General features: G+C 37.1%; 2 protein-coding genes across 2 annotated transcripts in view; both read left to right on the forward strand.

Annotated features, from left to right (window-relative positions):
* PIP5K1B (phosphatidylinositol-4-phosphate 5-kinase type 1 beta) overlaps positions 1-6126 on the forward strand; it is an 83235-nt gene extending 77109 nt beyond the window's left edge. The window contains exons 14-15 of the mRNA XM_032212451.1: positions 2097-2214; positions 5514-6126. Coding sequence (XP_032068342.1) covers positions 2097-2214; positions 5514-5516 — 121 coding nt within the window. The 3' untranslated portion in view covers positions 5517-6126. The remainder of the gene's footprint in view (positions 1-2096; positions 2215-5513) is intronic.
* A 6008-nt stretch (positions 6127-12134) lies between these two features.
* FXN (frataxin) lies at positions 12135-22803 on the forward strand. The gene is made up of 5 exons (XM_032214758.1): positions 12135-12342; positions 14693-14790; positions 19072-19192; positions 20438-20535; positions 22484-22803. The coding sequence occupies exons 1-5, from the start codon at positions 12211-12213 to the stop codon at positions 22638-22640; spliced, it is 606 nt and encodes a 201-aa protein (XP_032070649.1). The 5' UTR covers positions 12135-12210; the 3' UTR covers positions 22641-22803.
* Positions 22804-24510: the final 1707 nt, after the last annotated feature.

Consider the following 24510-nt stretch of genomic DNA (forward strand, 5'->3'; position numbering starts at 1 on the left):
CAAGCCTATGATAGAGCACCCAAGATTGAGAAAGATACATACAATCCATAGGACAATTTTAAAAATAGTTTCACATCTCCCTTAACTGTCAGATGGCTATTTAATTTATTCATAACATATTGAGCTTCTTAATGGAGCTTTTTAGGAGGAAATTTACAAATGACTTTAGGATTCTTGAAATAGAAATTCCTATTTAGATTGATCATTGCCTTTAAAGCTACACATAGCAGAATATGAGATATAATCTGCATCAAATCTGGCCATCCAATTTAATCATTTAGAGAATGTCTATTGAGAGTTCCTTTCCCCCTTCTGATAAGGGAATGTAGATAAGAAATACGTGCAGCCCCCATTGGGGATTTACTTCGGTGGATTTTGACTACGCGCCTCTTTTGATTGAGGATATCTGTCTTAAGCTTTGGTTTGGGTTTTATTGCCAAGATTATTTTTTTTCTTTTTTGCTTGTTTTAGTATTCATTCATAGCCTTTGGGGATTGAGGAAAATTATAATAATTCTTAAAATTTTAAAAAGAAGGTCCGGCACTATGTATTTTTTAAGAATGAATTAGAACTGTGAATGCCCAGGTTGAGGTTTTTATTGAGTGATCCTAAGTAACTTTGGATGAGTCTCTAGCTCTTAGGCTAACCTATTTCAAACAATTGTGTGGGGAAAAATGTGGAGAAAAGAGAGCTGTGGCTTCTTTTGGGAAAAAGTGGGATTTTAAAAAAAGAATATAACTGCTTACGATAGTGCCATAACTAATGTGGGTCTGATTAAATTCTCCCAACTCTTTTAAAGATATGAGGGTATTAGGAAGCTAATGGGTAAATAATCTGAAATACCTAAAACCAGTAATTCACAATAAATTTAACAGTGAGGCCAACATTTATAAAGATATCCAGCAGAGAGCAGCTGAAGAAGCCAAAGCTTCATCAAACAAGGGCAAATCAGAAACATGGGTGGGTAGAAGCAAAGCAATGTGTGGAAATAATGGTATCTAAAGCCCACCTGTGCCACGGTTGTTTGCTTTTAGCCCTGGGAAAACTTTAGGCGTGCCCTGGATCATTGGACTTGAGCCTATGAACCCTAGCTTTCTTAAGACACGATAAAGCTTTGGCCTGCTCTAGTGATGTGTATATGAATAACAATCTTGCTCAAGCCATAATTTATCTGTGAAGCCAAACTAGTCTTGTGGCTATAGAACTGCCTTCTTGCTCATTCATAAATGTGTATATATTATGTTACGGAAGTACTTCCTTTCCTATTTTGATAGAAAGGTAACTACTATACAGGTTTTTATGGAAATGTTACTGTTTATTTTTTTCTTCTTTGAATTACGAATCGTTCTAAAATCTGTGCAAAAACACATGAATAAACTCTTTAATGTGACAGATTATTTAGTCACAGCTGTAATAATATATTTATAGCATGAGATGAATAAAACAGGAAAAGCCACAACATATCACTCACTCTGGAGCCTGGCTCATTCTATGGGTGTATCAGGTTTTGCTTTTCCTGTTTCTAAATAACCATAATAAATTAACAGCTCTTAGGTTGTGTGGATGTTGTTTGTATAAACAGACAAAGAATGCAGAAGTGCCTTTAGGCTGCTGACTTCTGGAAATCATAGTGTATAAATACATTAAGTTTATTTATGACACTGTCAACAACAATTTATACATGACCAGTTTTTCCCTAGTGTAAAGTTGGGAAGTTGTTTTTGTAGCATTGGAATATAATGAGGATATATAATTAAGTGGAGATTTTTTTAGTATCCAAAGGAGTATTTCTATTGTTCCTGTTAAGTATTTTAATATAATGCATACTAGGTATATATAGTAAAATCACAATTCAGGAGATTGTGTTTCTAGACAAAATGAGAACAGCTAAGTGTATTGTAGCATCGAGGCCTGGCAAGTTTCTGGATGCCAAAGGGCTTGGTCTTTGATTAAGTAATATTTTGGTAGAGTTGCATGGCAACTCAGCATTAACCAGATCTTGACAAATGTGGAAAAAAAGCTCTTTAATAGGCCAGGAATGGCCAAAATGGTTCTTCATTTTATGAATGCTTATTGTATATTCTTTTCCCATTCAGTAAAGGGTTGCCTTCAAGTTCAACATTCACTTTAGAAGACAGTGCCATCTGCTTGACTTCAGAACAGAGCACGGTGGAAACTGAGACTGATAATGCTTCTGTCCTGGATGTATATTTAGTAAGTGGTCCAATCATGTTACTAGTGTTTTAATTACATTTTTAAAGCATTTATCTTTTAACTTGCCTTTGAATCATTGCATGTTGTAATCTGCTCACGGTATAGTGTAAATATTTCATTCCTAAGTATGCCTTTCCATAAACTAGAAAATGTAAAGTATTTCCAAGCTATCTCTTTGCATTTTTACAAACATTGATAATGCAGGATGCTCAAATTTTGAGGACCTCCATACATGATGATTACACCTTTGTTTGATAATAGGTTTATTTTTAGTTTAGGAAATGGTTTTCAAGTAAAGCATTAGAGTTTTGCAGATCCATGAGGGAAACAATTTTCCACAAGTGGGAACTCTCAGTTTATCCTACCACTCAATTCTTGTCTCCTAAGCCTCCTTCTGATTCCCTGCACAGTCTTTGTATTTCAAGGATCTCAGTAATGAAAGTGACCCTGGGCCACCTGGGAAGTGTCTCTGACGTTTTCTCTTCATCTCCTTTGTGGCTGTGATGGAACTAGCAGATTGGTTATTATTACAGATTATTCTGTTAATTTCCCAGAGTGTTTCCATTTGCATATTCATTAAAATAGACCATGTTTGGGAGTACTACTATAAATAATCCTGTTTTAGGATTGTATTCGAGAATAAGTGTTTCTTGACCCTAATGATTATATTTTAAGAAATAAAATATACCTTTTTGGGGGAAAAATACAGATTCTAGGGAAAAGGAAACTGTTAGGAATACTGTAATGTCAGAGTACCTTCCGGCAACTGCCTGTGTCAGCACTGCATCTATATTCAACATGGCAGATGTCAGAATATTTGCATCCATTTTTTAAATTTTTATTAACCATAACAGCTTTCTGCAGGGGAACTGTAAAAAGATAGCACAATGCAGCCCTCGGCTCAGAAAGTTTTCTTTAATGTTCTAGTTTTGGCTGATTGTAACAACCATACTCAGAATAAATAGTTTGTTACTTGGCTGCAAAACCATTCTATCAGCTGCTGAAATTCTGGGCCTCTCTTACTTTATGTGTGTGAATAAATGTGTCTGTGTGTGAATAAATAAGCACATCTTTTTGTTGTATGTATGTATAGAGGGAGGGAGGAGAGAGAGAGAGAGAGAGAGAGAGAGAGAGAGAGAGAGAGAATGAGAATATTTGTATGTCTATATGTACTGAAAGACCTATGTTTATACCTCATTATTTCATCTTGAGAAGCAAACTCTGTGTGAGTCTCTTACTTTTGAAACCAAACACAGCAGCCTCTTCTTGAGTCAAAGTTTGTCTGTAGCAAAGCAACAAAAAGTGGAAATCACCAATAAACAGTCTTTGTTTTTGCTCTTTTGTCCAAGTGTTAGCATTCATATACACAGGCACCCTAGTTACTCTGAGTGAAAAGCTTGATCCGAGCAGCCAAGATTCTATTAGAAATCCCTGCTTTCATTTTAAAGTAAAACATTATCCTAAGATGATTTTTATCTTTTTATTTTGACTAGCGTTGTGCATGAATACAAAATAACTCACAATAAATTCAAGGCATACAGGAAGGGAGAAAGAACATTGAGTAAAAAAGCTGAACTAAACAAGTCAAAGATTCAATGCCATTAGATATGTATGGCCAAACATAATCTCAGGGCCTTTTTATCAAGTTCTGTTGTCATTGGATGTAATATGCGTCACTACTGGAGGTATTAAGTAAGAATGAGCAACTTTTGAACACAGCTTATTCCTAGTGATTACTGGCTCTGAACAGTTTTTCAAGCTTGTTCTTTGTGGGATAAAGTCAAATCATGCATGCATTTAATAATTTCATGCAGAGTATACAATAATTCAATTATAATGTTAGCAACAATCTCTTTATCAATTATTTCTCAAGATTAAAATCAGCATTGCAACTATTTTGTTAAATGAATTAATGCTATTGCCAAAACTAGAACCTTCTAAGTCTTCAAAGAAACAGTAAACAAGTTTCAATGTTGTCTTTCAAAACACAATGCTGCCACCTATTGCTGATAAAATAGCATAGGCATCTTTTATTTGACTTGACATGTCATTTGTATACAGGTTTGTATAAAACTCACTATTTGCCAGGAGAGTTCAAAACAAATCAATAATGTACTGCTACTTATCCCAATTATCAGTTTCATAAGTTCAGTTTAAAAAAAAAAATAGATTGTAAATGTAACTGCATTACAGTATTTAACAGAATGATTGTTCTCCATAAAGCTTTTTAAACCTTTTAAAAATAAAACAGTTTCCTGTTTTAAATTTTAATGGGGAAAATATAGGTCATCAATATAACTCCCAGTTTTAAGTATTAATTACCAACATGATCTACTAGTTTATAACCTACTAAAGGAGTGTCAAACTCGGGGGGGGGGCATAACTAGCTCGATGTCACTTGTATCGGGGGCACCTATGGTGGTCCGGGCGGGGCTGGGGGTATCCATTGTCTCCAGTGGAGGAAGGCGAGACCAAGGAATGCGCCAAACTCTTGACTAAGCAGTAAAGAAACATTGGTATTGTTAAAAATAGATGGAGAAGAACTACCTTTGAAGCCAGACTTTCTAGCAGTTTTAATTCTGACTGCACAGGCAATATTATATTGTGGTCTCACAATCAGTCCTCCTATGAAATTCTCAGGAATAGGGCAGTACTGTCCTTCAGCTCAAAGATACTACCTTTCTGAAATACACAAACATGTTTTTCTAATAAAGTATATTACGTGAAGAAAAGTGATATGTTATCAGTTTGATATTGAGTGACTTTTGTTTTCTACCAAAATATTTAGCAGGCATATAGGCAGCATGTTTTTATTGTATTATTAGCATATATTTTTGTTTCTAAAAACAAACTTATTAACTTGAAATTGCTGCAGATTTGGTCACATGTAATGGAATTGGAACACCCACTGAAAAAGAGTGAACAATAAGGAGAGAAAAGGAAGGCAAATATATGTATAATTGGGAGCAGACCATAAAAACGTCCCAAATATTATTATTCTACCACTGGAGATTCGATTTTAACTGCCAAAGTATTACTCAAAAAACAGTTTCTAATGGGTACCATTTTGTGTTTTTAGAAGAAGAAAAATAGATCATTGCAGCATGTGGCTGTCATTATTGTACAATAAACACGCAGTATTAAAATATGGTGTGGTTACTATAGAAAAGCTGATCTATATCTATCTTAGGACAAAAAGCAGTACATAAAGGCAGCAATATATTTTCCAGTTTTACACGTGTAAGCAAATAAGACTCCTGAATTTTATTCTTTTGTAAAATGTTTTTTTCTTTTTACAGTAACAGAAGATGAAAGAAAATGAGCATATTTTAACAAATGCACTTTCTGCACTTCAGATTTATGAGGAAAATTTTTGTTAAGCCTGGTAAACAAAGTCTTAATCATCAGAGCTCTACAGAAATCATCAAACAGTTCTTGAACTATAGACATCCCACCCTAGACTCGGCAGATGAGATGGGAAACATTCCACAATTAATCATGGCCTGCTGTTGCCTGCTCAACTGTGAAGCCTTGCCTCTTCCATCTTTTTAGCTGCTACTTCTACTTTCCTATTGTCTTTTCAGGACTTGAAGGTGGTATTTTCATTTGCATGTATTCAGTGATCATGGACAAAAATATCTAATCCACCTTTCCTATTTAAAGAGCCATCTTCATAGTGGTGACTATTCTATAAACCAATTCTGCTTTTCTCCCTTCCCCCCAGAATTATGATTGCTCATCTGTTAATTTCATACAAGAGGTAGTATGTCTGCACATAACTTTATGGAAACTATCTTCTATAAAGAAATTTTCACTGTTTATTAGTGAAATAAAGAAGCTATTTATAACAAAGCCTTATGTTGTGTACATATATTGTCTTTGAAATATTTGTGATTAGATATATTGCTTGTAAAGGATAAATTACATAATTTATTTAGTATATTCTACTGTAAACTATAGTTTTATTGACAAATAAAGTATTTTGTTCTCAAAATAAATATTGCTGAGAGTCTTTAAACTTAATGGATGCCTTATTTGTATCAAATTCCATTTTTAGACTGATATGGTACATTACACAAGATGAAAAGGGGGAATTTCTATAAACTGTTTTTTACACAGAACATGATTGCAAAGCAAAATCCTAAACCAAAATAAATAAGATTTCATGTTTTATTTTTCATGGCAAAGTATGTAATTGACATTCCATTTGAGGAAATAATAGGACTTTTGATTAATCTTAAATAAAAACTAGCACAAGCTTCAGATATCTGAAAATACTTAAGAATCTGGATGTTGAAATGTAGCATTTTGAGAAATTTTAAAATATCTATTTTAAAATGTATGGAAACACATAGGATTGCTGTGTTTACAATGTGTGTTCCAGAAATAGGAACATTTTATATAGCACGTAAACATGGCCTAGACAGGTTTTTCCTCCTCGTTACAGTACCTTAAAAACAATATTTTTGGAGGACCACTGGGAAATATAAAACATGAATCAGTAGAACAGATTGTGTGTAACCTTTTCTCCATGGCACTTTGATCTATAGTTTTATGGCTTAGAAAATATTCTTTCATGTAAGTGGAAGAATTTCTGGTTTTGCTAACTGAAAACTTGTCTTGCAAATGAATTTTATGTTTGCTTCTCTCTTTCAATCTGTATTTAAAGTAGCCATAATACATTATTTAAAAGTTTACATTAAGTATGTAAAGGCTCAGGTTTGCTTTCTAGTCCATGGAATTTAAGCTTGTGCATTTTTGTGCGCACATGTATATAAAAGTATCAGCATAACCATACTTGATAATGATTATCTAAGATTATTCTAAAAAATCCTAAAAAAAATATACGATAATGCACCAACATATCACACCTTTTCTTTATTTTATAATTCTGTTTTTTTATGAGCCATGAGAGTGCAGTGGTTAGAATGCAGTATTGCAGGCTATCACTGCTCACTGCCAGAAGTTCGATCCTGGCTGACTCAAGGTTGACTCAGCCTTCCACCCTTTCGAGGTTGGTAAAATGAGGACCCAAATTGTTGGGGGCAATAAGATGACTCTACAAACCTCTTAGAGAGGGCTGTGAAGCGGTATATAAGTCTGAGTGCTTATTGCTATTACTATCTTGGATTCATTCTGTCTGCCCCTATAAATATTCACAGTCCAAGACTTTTAAAAAGTGGCTTATTAGTTTCACCAGCTGATGCATCTGACTTTCAGAATGAGCAGCTGGGCTTCAGAATATCCTTTCTGAAAAAAGCAGTTTTTGCACTGAAGAACTGATTAAAACAGACCTGGCTAGTTTATAAGTCAGTGCTTTGTATGAACTTAAGGACGGCAGTTTCTATATGATTCAAAGCACCTGGGCCATTTCGGTAAACCACAGTTCAGTTTGCTATGGATTTTATATGTTTTGTGAGCATGGCCACACAGATGGTTATTGCAAATATTGTTTTCATAGTTGAGCTGTGTGTATTTAGGCCAAAAGCGTGTACTACAGTGGTTACAGTTGGAAAAAGGGGCACCAGGGCATGTTGCACAAGGAGCACAAACCTGCATATTTATAAATCGGATATATCTCTTTCCCAGGATTGCACTGGAGCTGCAAGTCTGTACAATGCAAGAGAAAAAAAATGCAGCTGCTTGAAGAAGTTGCAGACAAGTGGTGTGGTAACAGCCCGCAAGCTCCAAAGCTCTTTTTTATCCATCAACTTGAAGCGCTGCATTGTCCTACTTTGCTATTGTAGGCCCCAAACACTGTCTTCGTGTTTCCTGTTTTTAAATACAGGCCAATCTCAATTAGAATTTAAAAATGTCTTCTGCTCTTTTCAGTCAGTGACTCCCCCTTTCCCTCACTGTGCTCTCTGGTCTTAACCTGCTTCCCTCAAGGCATTGCCAGAACTCAAAATTCAAAAAACACATCAGCCATCTACTGAGTCCTTTGTGCTCATATTTTAACTGGGAAGAGACGAATATGAAAGATGCCCCTACTAAAATATATATCGGATGGCTGGATCTCAGAGCACAGCCCAGTGGGATTTAGAGAGGACCACATTGTATGTCTCGGAAACATTTTAGGGCATAGGATGGACTGTGGTGTTGTCACACTATAACACCAGCAAATCCCAATCAAAGCTGGAAATGCTTTTGCAGATGTAGTGGTGAATTACATAACACGTTCGGTTAACTCAGGGGAGGGCAACTACGGCAGGTTTATGATCTATATAGCAGTCTCTGCTGTTGCTCCTGCCCTCTGGAACACCTTGCCCCTCCCTGATGTGAGGTTGGCCCAACCCTTCTATCTTTCATAAAGGCCTAAAGACATAGACTCAGCTTGGGGCCTCAGGGGAGGAACAGCGCAATGGAGGTGGTTGAATAATAACAGATCCCACCTTCCACCTCCAGTCCGCCTCCACCCTCCCCATGTGTCTTTGGTTTTAAAGTTTGGTTTTAACTTTTTACATTTTAACTTATATGTAACTGTAAGCTATCCAGAGTTACCCTATGGGCAGCCAATAAATATTATAAATAAATACACTCCCAGAATTCCTGAGCCAGTGTGGTCTGCAGGTCATAAGGTCACCATAGATGCCCACCCTTGAATTATTATATCATAGAAATAGTTTCATATGAGCAGTCTTCCTATGTTTCTGGACTGTTAGAATCATCAATTGAACAAACCAACATGTTAACACTTTAAAAGAAAGGAAGTTGTGTCTGTCAGCTATATAGGAGTGGCACAGGCTATCATGATTTTGAGGCCTTTTGTGGTAGTCCAAACAAGAAGCCCAACCAGGAATACCACCTCTATCTTTCTTGTAAGGTTGTATTAACACAATCTTGCATGTCTGGAAGTATTTTTGTCCTCTTATCTCCAGGAAACTAGGGAAGATTCCAAAACGCTTCCCACACTTCCTCCTTCTTCTTTTTCATGCTGATTATCCAGCATTTGCCTCCTGTCTCCCAAGATCATTCCCACATATCATTAGTGGTGGTGGTGGGTCATCCTGGAGGAAAATATCTCTGTGGAAAAGTCAGATTCCTGCCCATGCACAGACTCTGCCTGTCAAAGAGAGCACTTGTGAAGGAAAAAATGTGCAAGAGAAAAGATTTTACCATTAGCTGAGTCTTATGCTCTACTATAAATGTATTATTGTGACGCACTATAAATCCAGATGAACTCGGGTGAGAACTAAACCAGGTGTTTTCTACTCACTGTTTGGGAAAGGATCTGGGATGGGGGGAGGGTAGGAATGGCAAGGAGGATACATTAAACATTTGGCCTGGTGCTTGATACTTTGGGAAACTCTGACAAGGTACTTAAGCCAGTCAAACTATTTACATTATGCCTCTCCAAAAAATAATAAGCACTCATCTTTTAAATAATTGGTTTCTCTGTACAGTAAGCATTTTATTTTTAAAAAGCCGATTAAAGGAGGAAGAATTCCACTTATTCTATTTTATTTTTAAGAACTATTTAAGTGCTGAATTGAAACTCTTCCTGTCCAATCCTGCATTTTAAGCTGTATAATGTAGTTTTGGCAGCAGCTAGATAAATTTGTTTGAGTATAAAAGCAAACCAGTTTCAGGACTATCAGTTTGTGATTGGGAGACCACTGGGAGGTCTTGGCATCACAGGTGTAGGTTCAATAGGTAACAGAAAACTATTCTGGAAGGAGGGCAAGCCACTTCTGTCCTACTGGCTGTGACTGTGTAGTTATCAGGAGTTGAGATTACATAGAGTCTTTAGCTTGCATTTGTAGGATTCTCAGAACTTGTTCAACTTGATTCTCCAGAGCCACAGCACATTGTTTTTGTCCAAAATAATCTTTAAAGGAATACTAGATGACCCACGACCAGTTTCCTTACTTAAAAAGAGAAACAGGAATGACCACTAACAGCTGACAATCAGCTGTGAAATGAGACAACTGCAGGGTTTTGGGTCTCCAGCAAGGTGAATCACATTGTGTTTGCAGTGCTCAATGCCTCACTAAACTGCCTTGCAGAGGTCTACTTTACTTTTCCAGGCCCTATAATCTGAGAGCAAAATCAATATGCTGTAGAATGTTTTCCAATGCATGTAGTTATTCTAGTTTGGCTACTTAGCATAAGGAAGGCAAACAACAACCAAGCAGAGCACAAGAGAAAACAGGAGCAGTTTTCAGCCCTAATTTGAACAAGATTTTAGCTCTGGTTAAGGCTGTATGTTTAGCCATAGAGCATGTAATTAAAAAGATGGTTTTCTTTTTGCACACAATGCACAGAATGACAAACAAGCCAGCCATATTTTAGCCTAGCTACCCTAGTACATTGAAAGATGACATGTTTACTTTATTGTTCAATGTTTGGTGTGAATCTAGGCAACTGGGATGAATAAACCATCCATTCACCATGGATAAACATCTCACAAACATATGTCTGTACAACATGATAACTACATCACAATTAACCCAACATGATAAAGTTAAGGTTAATGAAGATTTTAAAAATAATTTTGTTAGATGTGCCACATTGAGAAGATGGAGTAGATATAAATTCAGGGTGTGTCTAAATATACCATTCAGTCTCACCACAATAATCATATTATACAAGAAAAATAAATAGAAATGGTTAGCTTATGGTGACATAGCAGGATTTCCTAGGGCTTTTTAAAAACAAAATCAAGAGACTTGACTTGAGAAAGACTTAAATGTCACTGGTTTTCTTATATACATTTATCAGAAAGATTTAAAGTAAAAAGACTAGGTTTTGAATATTGTAAAAATGAAATAATTATATACAAATAATAAACATGTTACAGCTGATATGCATTGTTTTTATTAAAATTTGAAATGGAGGAACAACAAGCAAAAGAATGTATAATAAAATAGGCTAAATTTTGGAATGATAGGAGAATACATGCATGAAATTCACATTGTTATAATCTTAAATCTTTACGAAATGATGTATCAATGATATTGTTCACCAGAAAAAACTGTTTAAAATGTATAAACATATATATGTTAAAAGACAACAGGAGCGGACTTTTTATCATGATGGTGGACATGCAGAAAAGCTAAAAATGGATTCAAATATATTAATTTAGAAGATTTTAAAGCTTTATATACAAGTGAAGCCAGAGATGTTTCTTTCAGAACTTACTGATAAAAAGCTGGGGGAGGGGGGAAATGACCCTAATGGAACCTTTTTAAATAAATATGATAAGAGCAGTGATACTTTTAGATGTACAATGGTGGAAAATTTGACATGATCCACAGTGGATAGTAAAAATATTGGAACTTGCTGAAATGGCAAAATTGACAGCTTTGAATAGAGAAAAGATTCATTTTAATGCTGATTTGAATTTTGTGTCTGAGACATAAAGAAATGGGATAATTTATGATTTTGACGATTAGAAAAAATAGTTAATATAAAAAAATGAAAGCAATGTTGTAAACCTTAGCTATGATGTAAATTAAAACTTAGACTTACAACTCTTATAAAAGAGCAGGTTAATCTAGTCGTTAAGAAAACTAGAGTTGATGAATTCTATTCCCACCTTAGTCGTGAAAGCCAGGTAGATGACTTTGGGCCAGTCACATCTCTTAACCCAACCCACCTCACAAGGTTGTTGTTGAAGGGAAAATGGGAGGAATGTGTTAGACATGTTTGATGTCTTATTTGTAAAAATAATAAAGGTGGGGTACAAGTAAATAAATAAAATCAGAACAATTTCTTACATCTTTTTTCTACACTTTTGCTTTGTTCTTTCTTTACTTCCTTCTCTTTCTTATCTAATTAGTTTGTTAGTTAATGTTTTAAAAAAATCCAAAACGTTTTCTTTTTTTAAATCTCACTTGGAAAAGCACCTCGGATCCTTCTCCTGGGTCTTTCTCAGGCACCGCCAGAGGGCAGCCGCGGGCCTTCGGCAGCTTCCACAGCCGCCGTTCTCTGTGGTTCGCGAAAGGGGCCGCGGCGGCCACAGGCGGGCCTGTTCCCGAGCGGCGGCCTGGCAACATGTGGAGTCGGGGGAGAGTTTGCGTCTTCTCCGCGGGGCTGTTGCTTGGGGCCCGCCGTCTAAGCAACGGCGCGAGCCGGTGGAAAGAGACTCCGGCGGCGGCCTCTTCTTCCTTCTTTTTCAGCCAGCCGGTGAGCGTGCTTGGCTTGCTAGGAAGGAAGGGGGGCCACCAGGACTTGTCTTTTTGGGGTAGGGGTGGGGGGCAAGGAGAGAGCAGATCTTGGATTTGAACTTTTATTTCCCGCCATTCTCGATGAAGAAGGCGTCGCCTCCGTCGGGAAGGAATCGCCCCTGATCCGCCCAAGGCAGGGCCTCGGAAGGGCAGCCGCAGAGCCTTGCCGTCCTTTATCTAGGGCTGTCCAACCTCGGCAGCTCTTAAGAGTTGTGGACTTCAACTCCCGGCATGGCTGGGATGGGGGATTCTGGGAGTTGAAGCCCACAGTTGTTAACGTTTTATTTATTTTATTTATTTGTTCGAGTTGTCAATCGTTTACAAGGTAATAGGTGTAAGAATGAACATGGATATGAATGAAATGGGTACGAATAAATGGGGACAGTAGGGCAGGGACTGTAGGTATGATGGTGTGCCAAGGATAGACAGCCATGACTTAAGAGCTGGTTATCTGTAAACTGGTAGAGCGGCCATTGATAGTCTGACTTAGTAAAAAGAAAACGCCATATAATTGTTCACAACCTTCCTCCAGGCAATGCATAGATTGGGGGTGTGGGGGGTGAAGGGTTGTTAAAGGTCTTGGAAGCCAGATTTGATGCCTTTCTAAAGGCTTTTGAATTATCCCCAGATGGGAAGTTGAAACAGGTGAGGGGTGGTGTGGCTACCTGAGATACTAGAGATGTACCTATTACTTGCATTCTGTAGTAGTATTTTACCAATCCAGAGGGAGGTTTTGAATGATGTGTGAATGCAACAGACTCCACAGCCTTCAAGAAATGCTTTTGTTTTCTGTGCAAGGTAGGCATTTTTATTGCTTGCACTTAATCATAGTTTGCATTAGGGGGGGGGGGAACAAGCATACTTTATTGAGTCCTCTAACTTGTGCTTAAAACCCAAATGTCATTGCATAGAATGAGACTTACTACTGAATACATACCCATAAGATTAGTTTGCTTTTATATTGGCTGAGGGGTTGTACCTTTGCTTTTTCATTCTTAGGAATTTATATCAGTTTCCCAGTTTGTATCTCAATCTGAATATATTTAGAGCTATATAAAAGAAACAATAGTTAAATGATATAGAGCATTTCAATAACACGAGTGTTTTAGTTGGTGGGCAAAGCAGAGTGATCTCTCTGCCCTTCTCCAAGTCACATTATTTCTCAGGAATAAAGGCTGCAAACCCTTTAATATCTTATATGAGCACAGAGATAGTATCTGTAAAATGATTCTGGGTATTTATGGTATTAGAAAAAGCTTTATATGTATTAACAATTACAGTTTTTCAGTATGTCAGTGCCTTTATTCTGCTATCATTACTTTGTACTCTAAACTAAGTTTAGAACTAAGTTTCCCACAAACAATAGTAACTCCCACAAACAATAGTAACTCAGGGAAGGATGATATCTCCTAAGCTTCAGCTTCAAAGACCTCTGTAAACGTCTGTGTTTATTCCTCTCCTTTTCTGTGTAAAGAATCAGAAGGCCTTGTGGGTAGAAGGAAAGGATGGACTTGATAATCCATCTGCTGCTTCTCCACTGCTCAGTTCTCTGTCCCTCTTTACTGGATTTGGGACTTGTTCTAATTTAGCTTGATCTAAATTCTATTTGGATTTTGATAAGAAACTGGAAAAATAGTTGTGAGATTGAATCAATTCCATGGGTTGTAATCAGTATTATTATAGATAGTCCTTGACTTATGGCCACGATTTTGTTTATAAATTGTAGGGATTGTAAATCCAATTGTCAGGTGATTAAGCTTGATTTTATGACAATTTTTTCAACTATCACTAAATAAATCATTATGGCTTTTAAGTGAATCTTTTCCAGCACAATAATGTTAAATAGTTGGTAATGAAATGTCTGCAAGAAAACAACCAAAGTCAGAGTGTACCAAGAACCACATAGATAGTGTTTAAATACACTTATATTTGAAAGTTTCTCCTGTGGCATGAAATAGAGTTGTGCTCATTTATAGACCTCAGTTGTATGTCATGGCAACATACAAAAGGTATGTTGTATGCACAATTGCATTTACTTCTAGCCCTCTTTAAAGAAGTTTTCCTCTAAATGTCTCAAAATATAATTAACAGAATTCTTTTCAGCCATGCTACCTGAGAATTCTAGAACATTTATTCATTTGTTCATTCAATTTCTACAACCAAGTGATTCTAGGTGGCTTACAATTCTAAAATTATAAAACAATTTAAAACATTAACTCAATTCACAAAATAATTAAATTATATTCCCAACTCATCTATAGGTCACTATTTTGGTAAAAGCTTGTTTAAGTTGAAACTTTCTTTTACAGGATGTCCATGTGCACTTTTTAGACCATGTTCTGATAAACAGAATCAAGAGTATTCAATTTATATTTGAAAGAAGAACAGGAACTCTCATAGACAAAAGGTATGTTGTATGCACAATTGATAATGTATTGTGATGTTTTTTCCCCCAAAGGCTAAATTAGTGAGCAAGAGAGAACTTGATATCTGGCACTCAGACTTAGCATTAACCAAAGCTAGTGCCCATTGTGATTAAGTTTCATCAAGTAGGTGTCGACTCTTAGCAACCACATAGACAAACTTTGTTTTAAGTCTGTCAGTAAAGAATTAGTGACTGTTGTAATTCAGTTCCGCCAACTTGCTACTGATAGTCCACTCTTTTTCCCCCTAGCATCATGAACTTCTCAAGGGAGATGGATCTTCATATTATGTATCTAAAATATGATAGTTGAGCCTTGTCACATGTGCCTCAAGTGAGAACTCTGGATTGATGGGTTCTCTCGTCTACTGTTTGTTTTTCTGACTATTCATACTATTTGAAAGAATCTTCACCAGCATGCCGATACTCTTCCTAATTTGCTTCTATAAAATGAAACTTTCACATTCATAGAATGTCACAGAGAAAACTACTGTCTTCATCATTCTAATTTTTGTAGGTATGGACACATTTTAGCATCCAAATATATTTTTCAGCATATTGTTGCTATCCTACCAAGTGATACTATGGGATCTTTGTTGACTGCTGCTTGTTCACTATTGATGGTCAATTCTAAAAAAAAACAAAAAACCTATTTAGCATTTCAGTGTCTTATCATTTCAAAGGCTTTTTACTGTACCAATGATCATGGTTTAATCATTATATTTGCTCTTAATTCAATTTTCCTGTTTTTTGACTTTAATTACTACAACTTTCAAATCATGTATAGCTTTCAAAGTAGAGTCATCAGTATATCAGCAGTTATTAATATTTTGTCCAATTTTAAGCCATGTTCATCTTCTACCAATACAGCATGCCTCAAATATTTTCAGGCTATACATTGAATAAATAAGGAGAATATACAACCTTATCTCACTCCTTTATCCACTTAGAACCAGTCTGTTGTTGTGTTGTTCAGAATTGGCTTTCTGTCATGCAAATACATTTTGCATGTGAGAGATTCTGGGACTTCCATTTTCCTATGGACGTTCCCTGGCTTGACATGTTCAGCATAATTCAAGACCATTCTATATCCAATAAAGTGCATATTGACCTTTTTTTGGCATTCTTTAATTTTTTTCAATTATCCAGCATACAGATGCAATAATGTCACTTATTCCTTGGCTTTTTTAAAACCAGTTTGAACTTGTAGTATTGTGCCTAAGGCTGTAATCTGTTTTGGATGGCCCTAAGTATTATTTTACTTGGATGTGAAATTAAAGGATGTTGTGTAATAGTTTGCACAATCTGTGAAATCTCTATTCTGTCTTGGTAATGACTGGAATGCCGATTTCACTTCCAGTACTAGCAGTTCTCACAAACATGAATACATAACTTATTACGCAGTACTTCAGTATACTCCCATCTTTGTTTAATCTGCTTTGAATAAGTTGCTGTTTCTTTACATCCTTCGGCATACTAGGTTTGAGGTTGGAATATCCTTTTGAGTTTGGAAATCTTTTTAAAAATGTTGTTTTCCTGTGTCTTGTTTCTATTTTGGCAATGCTGTGGTAATGCTTCTCCTTGTCTCTTCTAAGAGCTCTGTGGAATTCTTTGCTTGGTTCTTTTATCTTTCTTAGCTTTGGGTTATCTTACAGGCAATTTTTACCATCTCTCTTCTCATCCAGTTGGTTTCTTCTGTTTTTAGTCTTTGGCAATATATTTTCACATTCATCTTAAACAGTTCCTTTGGTTTAATTCCGCAGTTCCTGGGGCTCCCTGTAAATGAGGCTCAGGATTTTGTAGTTTCCCTTTACATGTTAAGTATATTGTCAAGATTATATAGTGGAAACTGGTTTTATTTTTCCACTTTAACCTGTCTTGGAGGTTGCACACTAGCAGTTTGAGATCTGTTCCACAATCAGCCCCTCACCATGTCTTTACTGTTTTAAGTGAGTTCTTCAATTTCCTTACATCAATAATATGGTCAATTTGGTTTCTCTGTTGCTCCAGCTGATGATAAGGATAGTGTTAGCAATGAAGAAATTGGATTGACAGAAACTGACCATTCATTTTCCTGTTTCATTTTTGTTTCCTACTTATGTAGTTCAGTTATGTTTTCCTCCTTAATATTTGTAACATTGTCTTTCCAGTTCCCAATCAAAAACAGCACATCTTGCTTGCAGCTTCTCTTGATTTCTGATTGAACTTGACCATAAAATTCATTCCTCTTTTTCCTCAATACCAGAATCACAGATCTGGATAACTATCATAGACCATTAAAGGGTTTGTCTGCAAAATCTAACTGATGTTATTTGATCATTAACTGCCTGGTACCAAAATACTGTTTTTGCTATAACCTTCCTGACTATATGAAAATAACAGAGTTCTTTTGATTTTTCATGTTCTGAGAAGTAAACAGTATGGTTTTCTGACTGAAAGTGACCAGTTTCACTCTGTTTCAATTCATTGATACCTAAGATGTCAGTCGGTAGTGAGTTCGTTTCATTTTTCGTTGTGTTGAGCTTTTCCATATTAGTACTTCTTACCACCCTTTGTGTTCCACTGCATTTCTGCCTTTATAGTTTTGGATTTTCTCTGCATGAAAACATCAGTCAATAGACATTTCATAGAATGTAATCAGCATATGTCATAAATATTGTTTCTTCTCTGGAAGACCCATAGCATGTTGAGCCCCATCTGACCTGATGGGCCTATCATCCAGCATTCACTTCATCTGTTCTGTTAGATAAAGCATTGAAGATGTTATCTTGTTTGGGTAATGAAACTTCTGCAAGAAAACAACCAAGCTAAGAGAGCACCAAGGACCCTTCATATTTTCTCTGTCCTTGTGGTTTACTTGATAAAGTACAGGAGTGATATGATGACCTTTACACCTTGGGTGACCCTCCTGGAAGAATACACTGTTGGTATAACTGCCTGACGACCTTTTTCATCTGTCCCCAAAAAAACCCTTTCCATATTGAGGCAGCAGAAGCTGGGGATTGTTGGAGTTAAGGAATCCTTAACTGAAAGCACATGTCCTCACTAATTTAGTGTAGTAAACTGCATTGATATTTTTAGCTGAGCTGCATCTAACATTTATCTGACAGGCAAGACCAGGCAGAACTTTTTTGTAACCTCTAGATGGCAGAGGAGAGCATCTTCCAATATTTCTTTAGTCCTGTACTCTGGTCTAAAGGTAACTATAGGAGTTCCTTGCTAAATGTTAGCCTTTCTTTTCTCTCTTCTGCTCAGGGCAAGTCTGTTATTGTTTACCTACAGGTGCTGGAGGTATCCTTAACTGTTGCCTTAATTGTATACAGTGTTGCATTGAAACATCAGGAATATCACTAGTTTAGCAGCATTACTGATTCATTGAGCCAGTTAGATCTAGTAGTTAATGCACCAGGCTCCCAACCAGGAGATTATGAATTCTAGTCCCACTTTAGGCATGAAAGCCGATTGGCTCACTTTGGGCCAGTCACTCTCTTATCAGCCCAATCCACCTCACAGGATTGTTGTGGAGAAAATAGAAGGAGGAGCTAATATGTTAACTGCTTTGAGTTACTTGTAAAAATAATAAAGCTGGGATACAAATAAATTTTGAGCAACTTGTCCTTATTTTATTCTTACATTAGACAAGGCAAGCTTAATTTACAAGTCTCATCCAGAACATTTTTGACAGATATCCTTCCAAATGGTGATTCTGTTTTAGTAATACTGAACATAATCTCTTAACTAGTTAGCAAACAGTTCTTTATTGAAATTATTCCCTTATGATCTAGGAAAGAAAATTAATTGTTCCTCCTGCAGGATAGTGAAAGAACAACCAGGCTAAGGATACTTTCCATTCCTGATAGAAAAGGAATTTGGCAATATATCCAAAGTTCCATTTGTTGTTTCAGTGGTTTGTCTCATAGAGGAGTAATTGCTACTATCTGATATGCTATATTTGTATCATATCCAAATGTTTTTTGAGAAGTAATAGGCTAAGAATTCTTATATCATATGGGTGTTTAAATTAAATGAATAGAAATGACTTAATGGCCTGTCTAGAATTAAATCTCAGCTGATTTCTCTCTTCATGGTCTATAATAAACTCCCCCCCCCATCTGAATTAATACAATCTATGAAATGCTTCCAACATTAGCTAATAACAAATACCTTCAAGTAGTCTGAATTTTTTTCCTCTGAATGTTTGTAATCTCTCCCTCTTGTTTTCAGCAAGTAAATTTGAGTGAATCTTTATTCACATGACTTTTACAGCTCATTCGATGAAACCAAGTATGAAAAACTTGCTGAAGAAACACTGGAATCCTTAACAGATTTCTTTGAGGATTTGGCAGACAAGCCCTTTATTTCCAAAGATTATGATGTCTCCTATATGGTATAATGCTATTGTTGCTTTTTATGATATTTTTTTTTGTAATTTTAACTTGTTTATAGATAGAACATTTAAAAACACTTTATATGTTATTAATTATGGCTGAAAATATTGGAGATTCTCCTATAGTTCCAGAATTCTAAAGTTACTATCAGAGGCAGTGTTCCTCAAGAGCAGTAAAATCACTGTTCGGCCTTCTTCATGGAGCCCTCAGGTATATCACAGACCAGTGTATTTCTAAAAGCCATGCTTACTTGGAATCAAGCAAATTGAAGCCCAATGCCTGAGTTGAATTGAAAAGGCCTGCATAAGTGAACAAATGCACATCCTTCAAAGTTGCTGTATCATTTGGAAGCCGTAGGCACAATCATATGTAGGTAGACTCTGTCATTCCTTAATTTTGTTTCCTTAAGATGCCTTTAGCATTGAAGTTGAATTCAAACTGTTGCTTCATATAGTTCCTCCTACATGATCTTCATGATTCTATATATCAAAGAATTTGCCTGTGGAAATATTTGCCCTTCCACAGTTCAGAATTTGCATTTTCTCCCACTTCAGCTATGGTTCTGGATTAATGTTTTTGAGAAAGTGTGATCAATAAGAGATGTAACACTAATGTATGTACATGGGTGTGTGCACATTTCTTCTCTCTTTCCCTGTCATATTGCCTAGGTACTACCAGATTAAAGTCTCAAACACATTATTGGGGGTGCGGAGGCAGGGTTCAGACAATATTGTTTTCCTTCTGCAACAGTTGCTTATCCCCCCCCCCTTACATTTTTTTCTAACTGCAGAAAAGCTGTTAGCAGTGAAAGGAAAAAAATAATTGCACTGTGGACTTTAAAAATAGGAGGCTGTCATCTGGAGGCACTTATTTTTCTCTTGTAGTCTGATCATGATTTTTTAGTGAATGGACTGTGTTGTGTTGTGAAACCAGAAGGTGGCATAGATGGGGAAAAATGTAACAAGTGAGATGCCATTTTATGGTTTGCAATTGGGCAGATGTCAGTGCATTTACAGTATGTGTGATTTAGAACCAGTTTATATTTTTCTAAAATTCCCGGAAGTTAATTGATAAGAGAACATCATAACAAAAGCAAAGAGGGAATTAAATGAAGCAAATAGTTTAATTTGGTTGAAATGTACTCATTTAACTATAATAAAAGTAGCCTCTACTTAATATTTGAACAATCTCTTGCACAATAATGTTAATTGAAAGGTCTTTTTTATTTACTTTTTATTTTAAAGAATGGAGTACTAACAGTGAAACTGGGTAGAAACATGGGAACTTACGTAATCAATAAACAGACACCAAATAAACAGATATGGCTCTCTTCTCCAATCAGGTGAGTTTAGTTTATAGGTTATAATGATTTGAAAATTTTGTACTTGAACTAAAACACCATAATGCACAATTCATTTATTAGGTATCATTCTGAAATTTCTAAATAAATAGTATTGCATTTCTAAGATTGTCCAGATTCTAGAATTCGATGCCATCTTCTAACCAAATTTCCCTGTTTAGCACATCACTTAAGCGCTTGGCCGTTGACCCAGAGGGAGGCGCTGGGGAGGGCAGGGGCGGGTGGTGGTGGTAGGTGGAAGGCCCGGACTTACAAGGCGGGAACCAGACAACTTGCTACGGGCAACTGGCAGTGGGACACATTTAACGCTTCTATTTCATGGTTTAACTGAAATAAAACTTGTTTTCCCTTTTGTCCTTCCTTTCCCTTTCCTTCTGTCCCTCCTTCCTTTCATTCCACCATTTCTTTGATGTTCTCCCTCTTGTCCCGCCTGCGCGGCAGTTGGAAACTGCTGCATGGCGTTTGTTTGTGACATGCGCGGCCACGCAGCTTAGAGGGAACATTGGTCCAGAGACCAAACAAATGCATCTTGTTTCAGGTAGCAGGTGGTTCCAGCATGCACTGCCAGCTGAAAAAGCTTTCCTTCCCAGTTCCCCGGTCCACACTGCCGAGCCACACACCCTCCTCCTCCTCCTCTACAGACTTGCTGCCTGATTTCTTCTGGCCAGCACTGTCGGCTGGGGGAGGCAGGGAGAAAGGCGAGAGGGCAGCGCAATTGGGTGCAAGAGCCAGGCGTGGACACAGGGCAGGCAGATTAGAGACAGTCGGCCAATTGCCAGCTTGCTGGCTCGGCTGCTGGCTACCCGGAGTGCGCAGGCAGCAAAGGAAACCTGCGTCGTGGCTCTATTAAAATGTGCATTTCGCAGTGGGGCACAATTTGGGGGTGGCAGGTGGGCAGCCCTTAAATGTCGCTGCCAGCAACCACGGTTTTGCGCCCCCTCTCCCGGATAACAGCCGACAGGAAAGGAGAGGAAGCACGCCCGGCAAAGTTTTACCACCTCCACCCCAACGAACAAGGGGAGGGGAGACTCCAGCAGCACTGTAGGCACTTCTTCGCCACTGGCAAGGATCCCCTGCCGCACCTGCCACCCTCAAATTGTGCCCCATCACGAAATGCGCATCTTAATAGAGTCTGGCAGCTCTGTTGCATCACTCGGCTGGTCTTTGCAGGGAAAACCTTGCACAGTAAAGAAAAACTTCATGAGAAGTTTTTCTTTACTGTGCAAGATGTTTCCCTGCACAGAGCGGCTGAGAGAGAGAAGTGGTGGAGCTGCCAGACTCGAATAAGATGCGTACCCCATCCCATCCCCTGCCCTACCTGCCACCCCCAAATTGTGCCCGAACATCTTTCTTGAGTCTGGCAGCTCCACCTCTTCTCTCTCTTGGCTGTCCTGTGCAGGGAAGCATCTCGCTGCTGCTGCTCAACCTCCTTGAGGCACGTAGGCAGGAGGCAGAGGCGGCCACAACATGAGTTTCCTATGCTGCCTGCGCATTCTGGGTGGCCAACAGTCAAACCAGCAAGTCAGCAATTGGCCAGCTTCCTCTAATCTGCCTGCCCTGTGTCCACGCCTGGCTCCTGTACCCCCACCCAACTGTACTGCCCTCTCGCTTTTTTGCTGCCATCCAAAAATGTTTTCGTTGAAAATGCTTTGAACGCAATTCCCCGGGCTGTTTAGGGAATCAGGCTCCATGTGAAAGTGAGGATCCCTGCTGCATGGAACCCCCCGAAAATGCGACATCCGGAGTGGGTGGGTGGAGCTACATTCGGAGTATAAGATGCACCCAGATTTTCACCTCCTTTTGAGGGGTAAAAAGGTGCGTCTTATACTCCAAAAAATACGGTAATGTGAAGCAATGCTTTTAATTATGCATGCTCCATTATATTTTGTAAATGTTTGTTTTAGCTCTCTTATATCTTCATTTTTCACAGTGGGCCAAAGCGTTATGACTGGACCGGGAAAAATTGGATTTATTCTCATGATAGCATTTCTCTTCATGATCTATTGTCAAGGGAACTTTCAGTTGCATTAGCAATTGAACTGGATTTATCAACTTTAACACATGCTAGTGGAGAGCCTAATTCTTGATATTTATCTATAAAAATCCAAAGACTTTGGACTTCGACTAATTTCTTTCTTTCTCATGGTATACTAGTTTTAATACGTTTGTCCAAATTTAAATTCTCAAAACATTGTTCAAATCTATTTTATTAAGCACTAATGGAAATATATATATCTATTCTACATGCTACATGTTTTGTTCTTTTTGTTGTGTTGCAAGTATAACAGTGGTGAATTATTTATGCAAGATTGTATCCAATTGTAGAAATGTGATATTTGCATAAGAGTTGCCAGCCAAACTGGATACTTTTGATATAGACAGACAGACACACACACAAACGCACACACACCACACCACTATCAATAACTTTTATAATAATGGCAATATTCAGAGGAATTAACATAATCAAGTGGTATGTCCAATATATCATATTATGCCTCCCCCCCGAATGTTACTGCAATAATTCTCAAATAGCCTTTGTGTGAAGTACTCCAATAATTCTTATAAAAGTGAATCTAATTAGTGGAATATTTATTTTTTTAAATCAGAAATAGACTAATTGAAATACTAAGGCTACCTATTTCATTCAATTAGAAAACCTGAATTTATGTTTATCCTTGAAATAAGGAGTGTAAATTATTAAACTAATAGTGCATTGCATAGAAAAAGTGGGATTAAGTGCAACATCCTCCTTAATTAAATGCAACATTAGATTTTAAGATGGATGAAGAAACTAGATCTATGCAAAGCAGTTGAAAAATTGTTTTCAAAGCATTTTGGAAGATTGTCATGGCTGCTTCAAAAGCTATTCTCAATCCATTGCCCTAAATTATAGATTTAGAGAATCTGTAACTGTATGAGATCTTACTCTCTAGCTCAGACATAGGGAACTTCAGTCCCAAACTTGGATTGACCTCCAATACTTTTCTGAGAACCAAATAACACCAAAAGGCACCGACCAGGTTTCCTGAAACCTTGTTTATATGTTCCTCTCACAGAGACACATTGTGAACACATGGCTTTCTATACCGGTGTAAACAAAGGAGAATCCAGGTGTTCTTGGTTTGGAAAGCATACACGGATCTTGTATAATAAGCAAGCTTTTGGGGACCTTCTCCAACTATGGAGGGAAGCTTGCAAGACAAATGCTGTTCACAGACTGGAGGCTGCTGTAGTTATATACAACCCAAGAATGAATGCAAATTTGAAACCGAGCTCCGACAAAACTGAAATGATGAGGATTAGCTCTTGATACTTACATAGGGGCTGATATGAATTTCACAATATCTGGTGTTCTCTAATTAGTCTCTTAGCCTTGGTTTGTTTTCTGTCTCATGAGAATTGCTTCCAAGCTTTGGAAGTGGCAAAGAAGATTCATGTTTTGTGGACTTTTTCTTTTAACTGGGACCTAGTTTCTGTAGCTCCAGTGTCCTTTAATCACAATGCCCTGTAACAATGAGATAAAAGTGGTAGTAAACTATATAAAAAGTCATTTTTCCATTAGTAGCAGCATTCAAATGATTTCCATGTTAATACAGGTTTTGTGTTATGGAGAAAAGAGAAGCCAAGAGGAATTTGGGTCACACCCTCTTTTAGAATTTAATTATTTTAATAAAAGTAAATACTTCAAAACTATTTCAATTAGATGCCTTTTTAAATCAATATTTGAAAGTTTTCTTTCAATTTCTTCTTAAATTTACTTTTTAAACATTTGCTTAGTAGATTTGAATCATGTTCGTGCTTGCCTTATATTTACAATACTCTGAACAAGGCAAAGTTCAACAGTAAAAGGTAAGTTCTTCCTCCTGCTATCATTCCTTGTAAAGACTACATAGTTGAACAATGAAATAGGATCTCTTATTTACTTGTTACAAACATGCTAAAACTCATCTACTT

This window comes from Thamnophis elegans, chromosome 3, assembly GCF_009769535.1.
Source record: "Thamnophis elegans isolate rThaEle1 chromosome 3, rThaEle1.pri, whole genome shotgun sequence".
Classification (NCBI taxonomy): domain Eukaryota; kingdom Metazoa; phylum Chordata; class Lepidosauria; order Squamata; family Colubridae; genus Thamnophis; species Thamnophis elegans.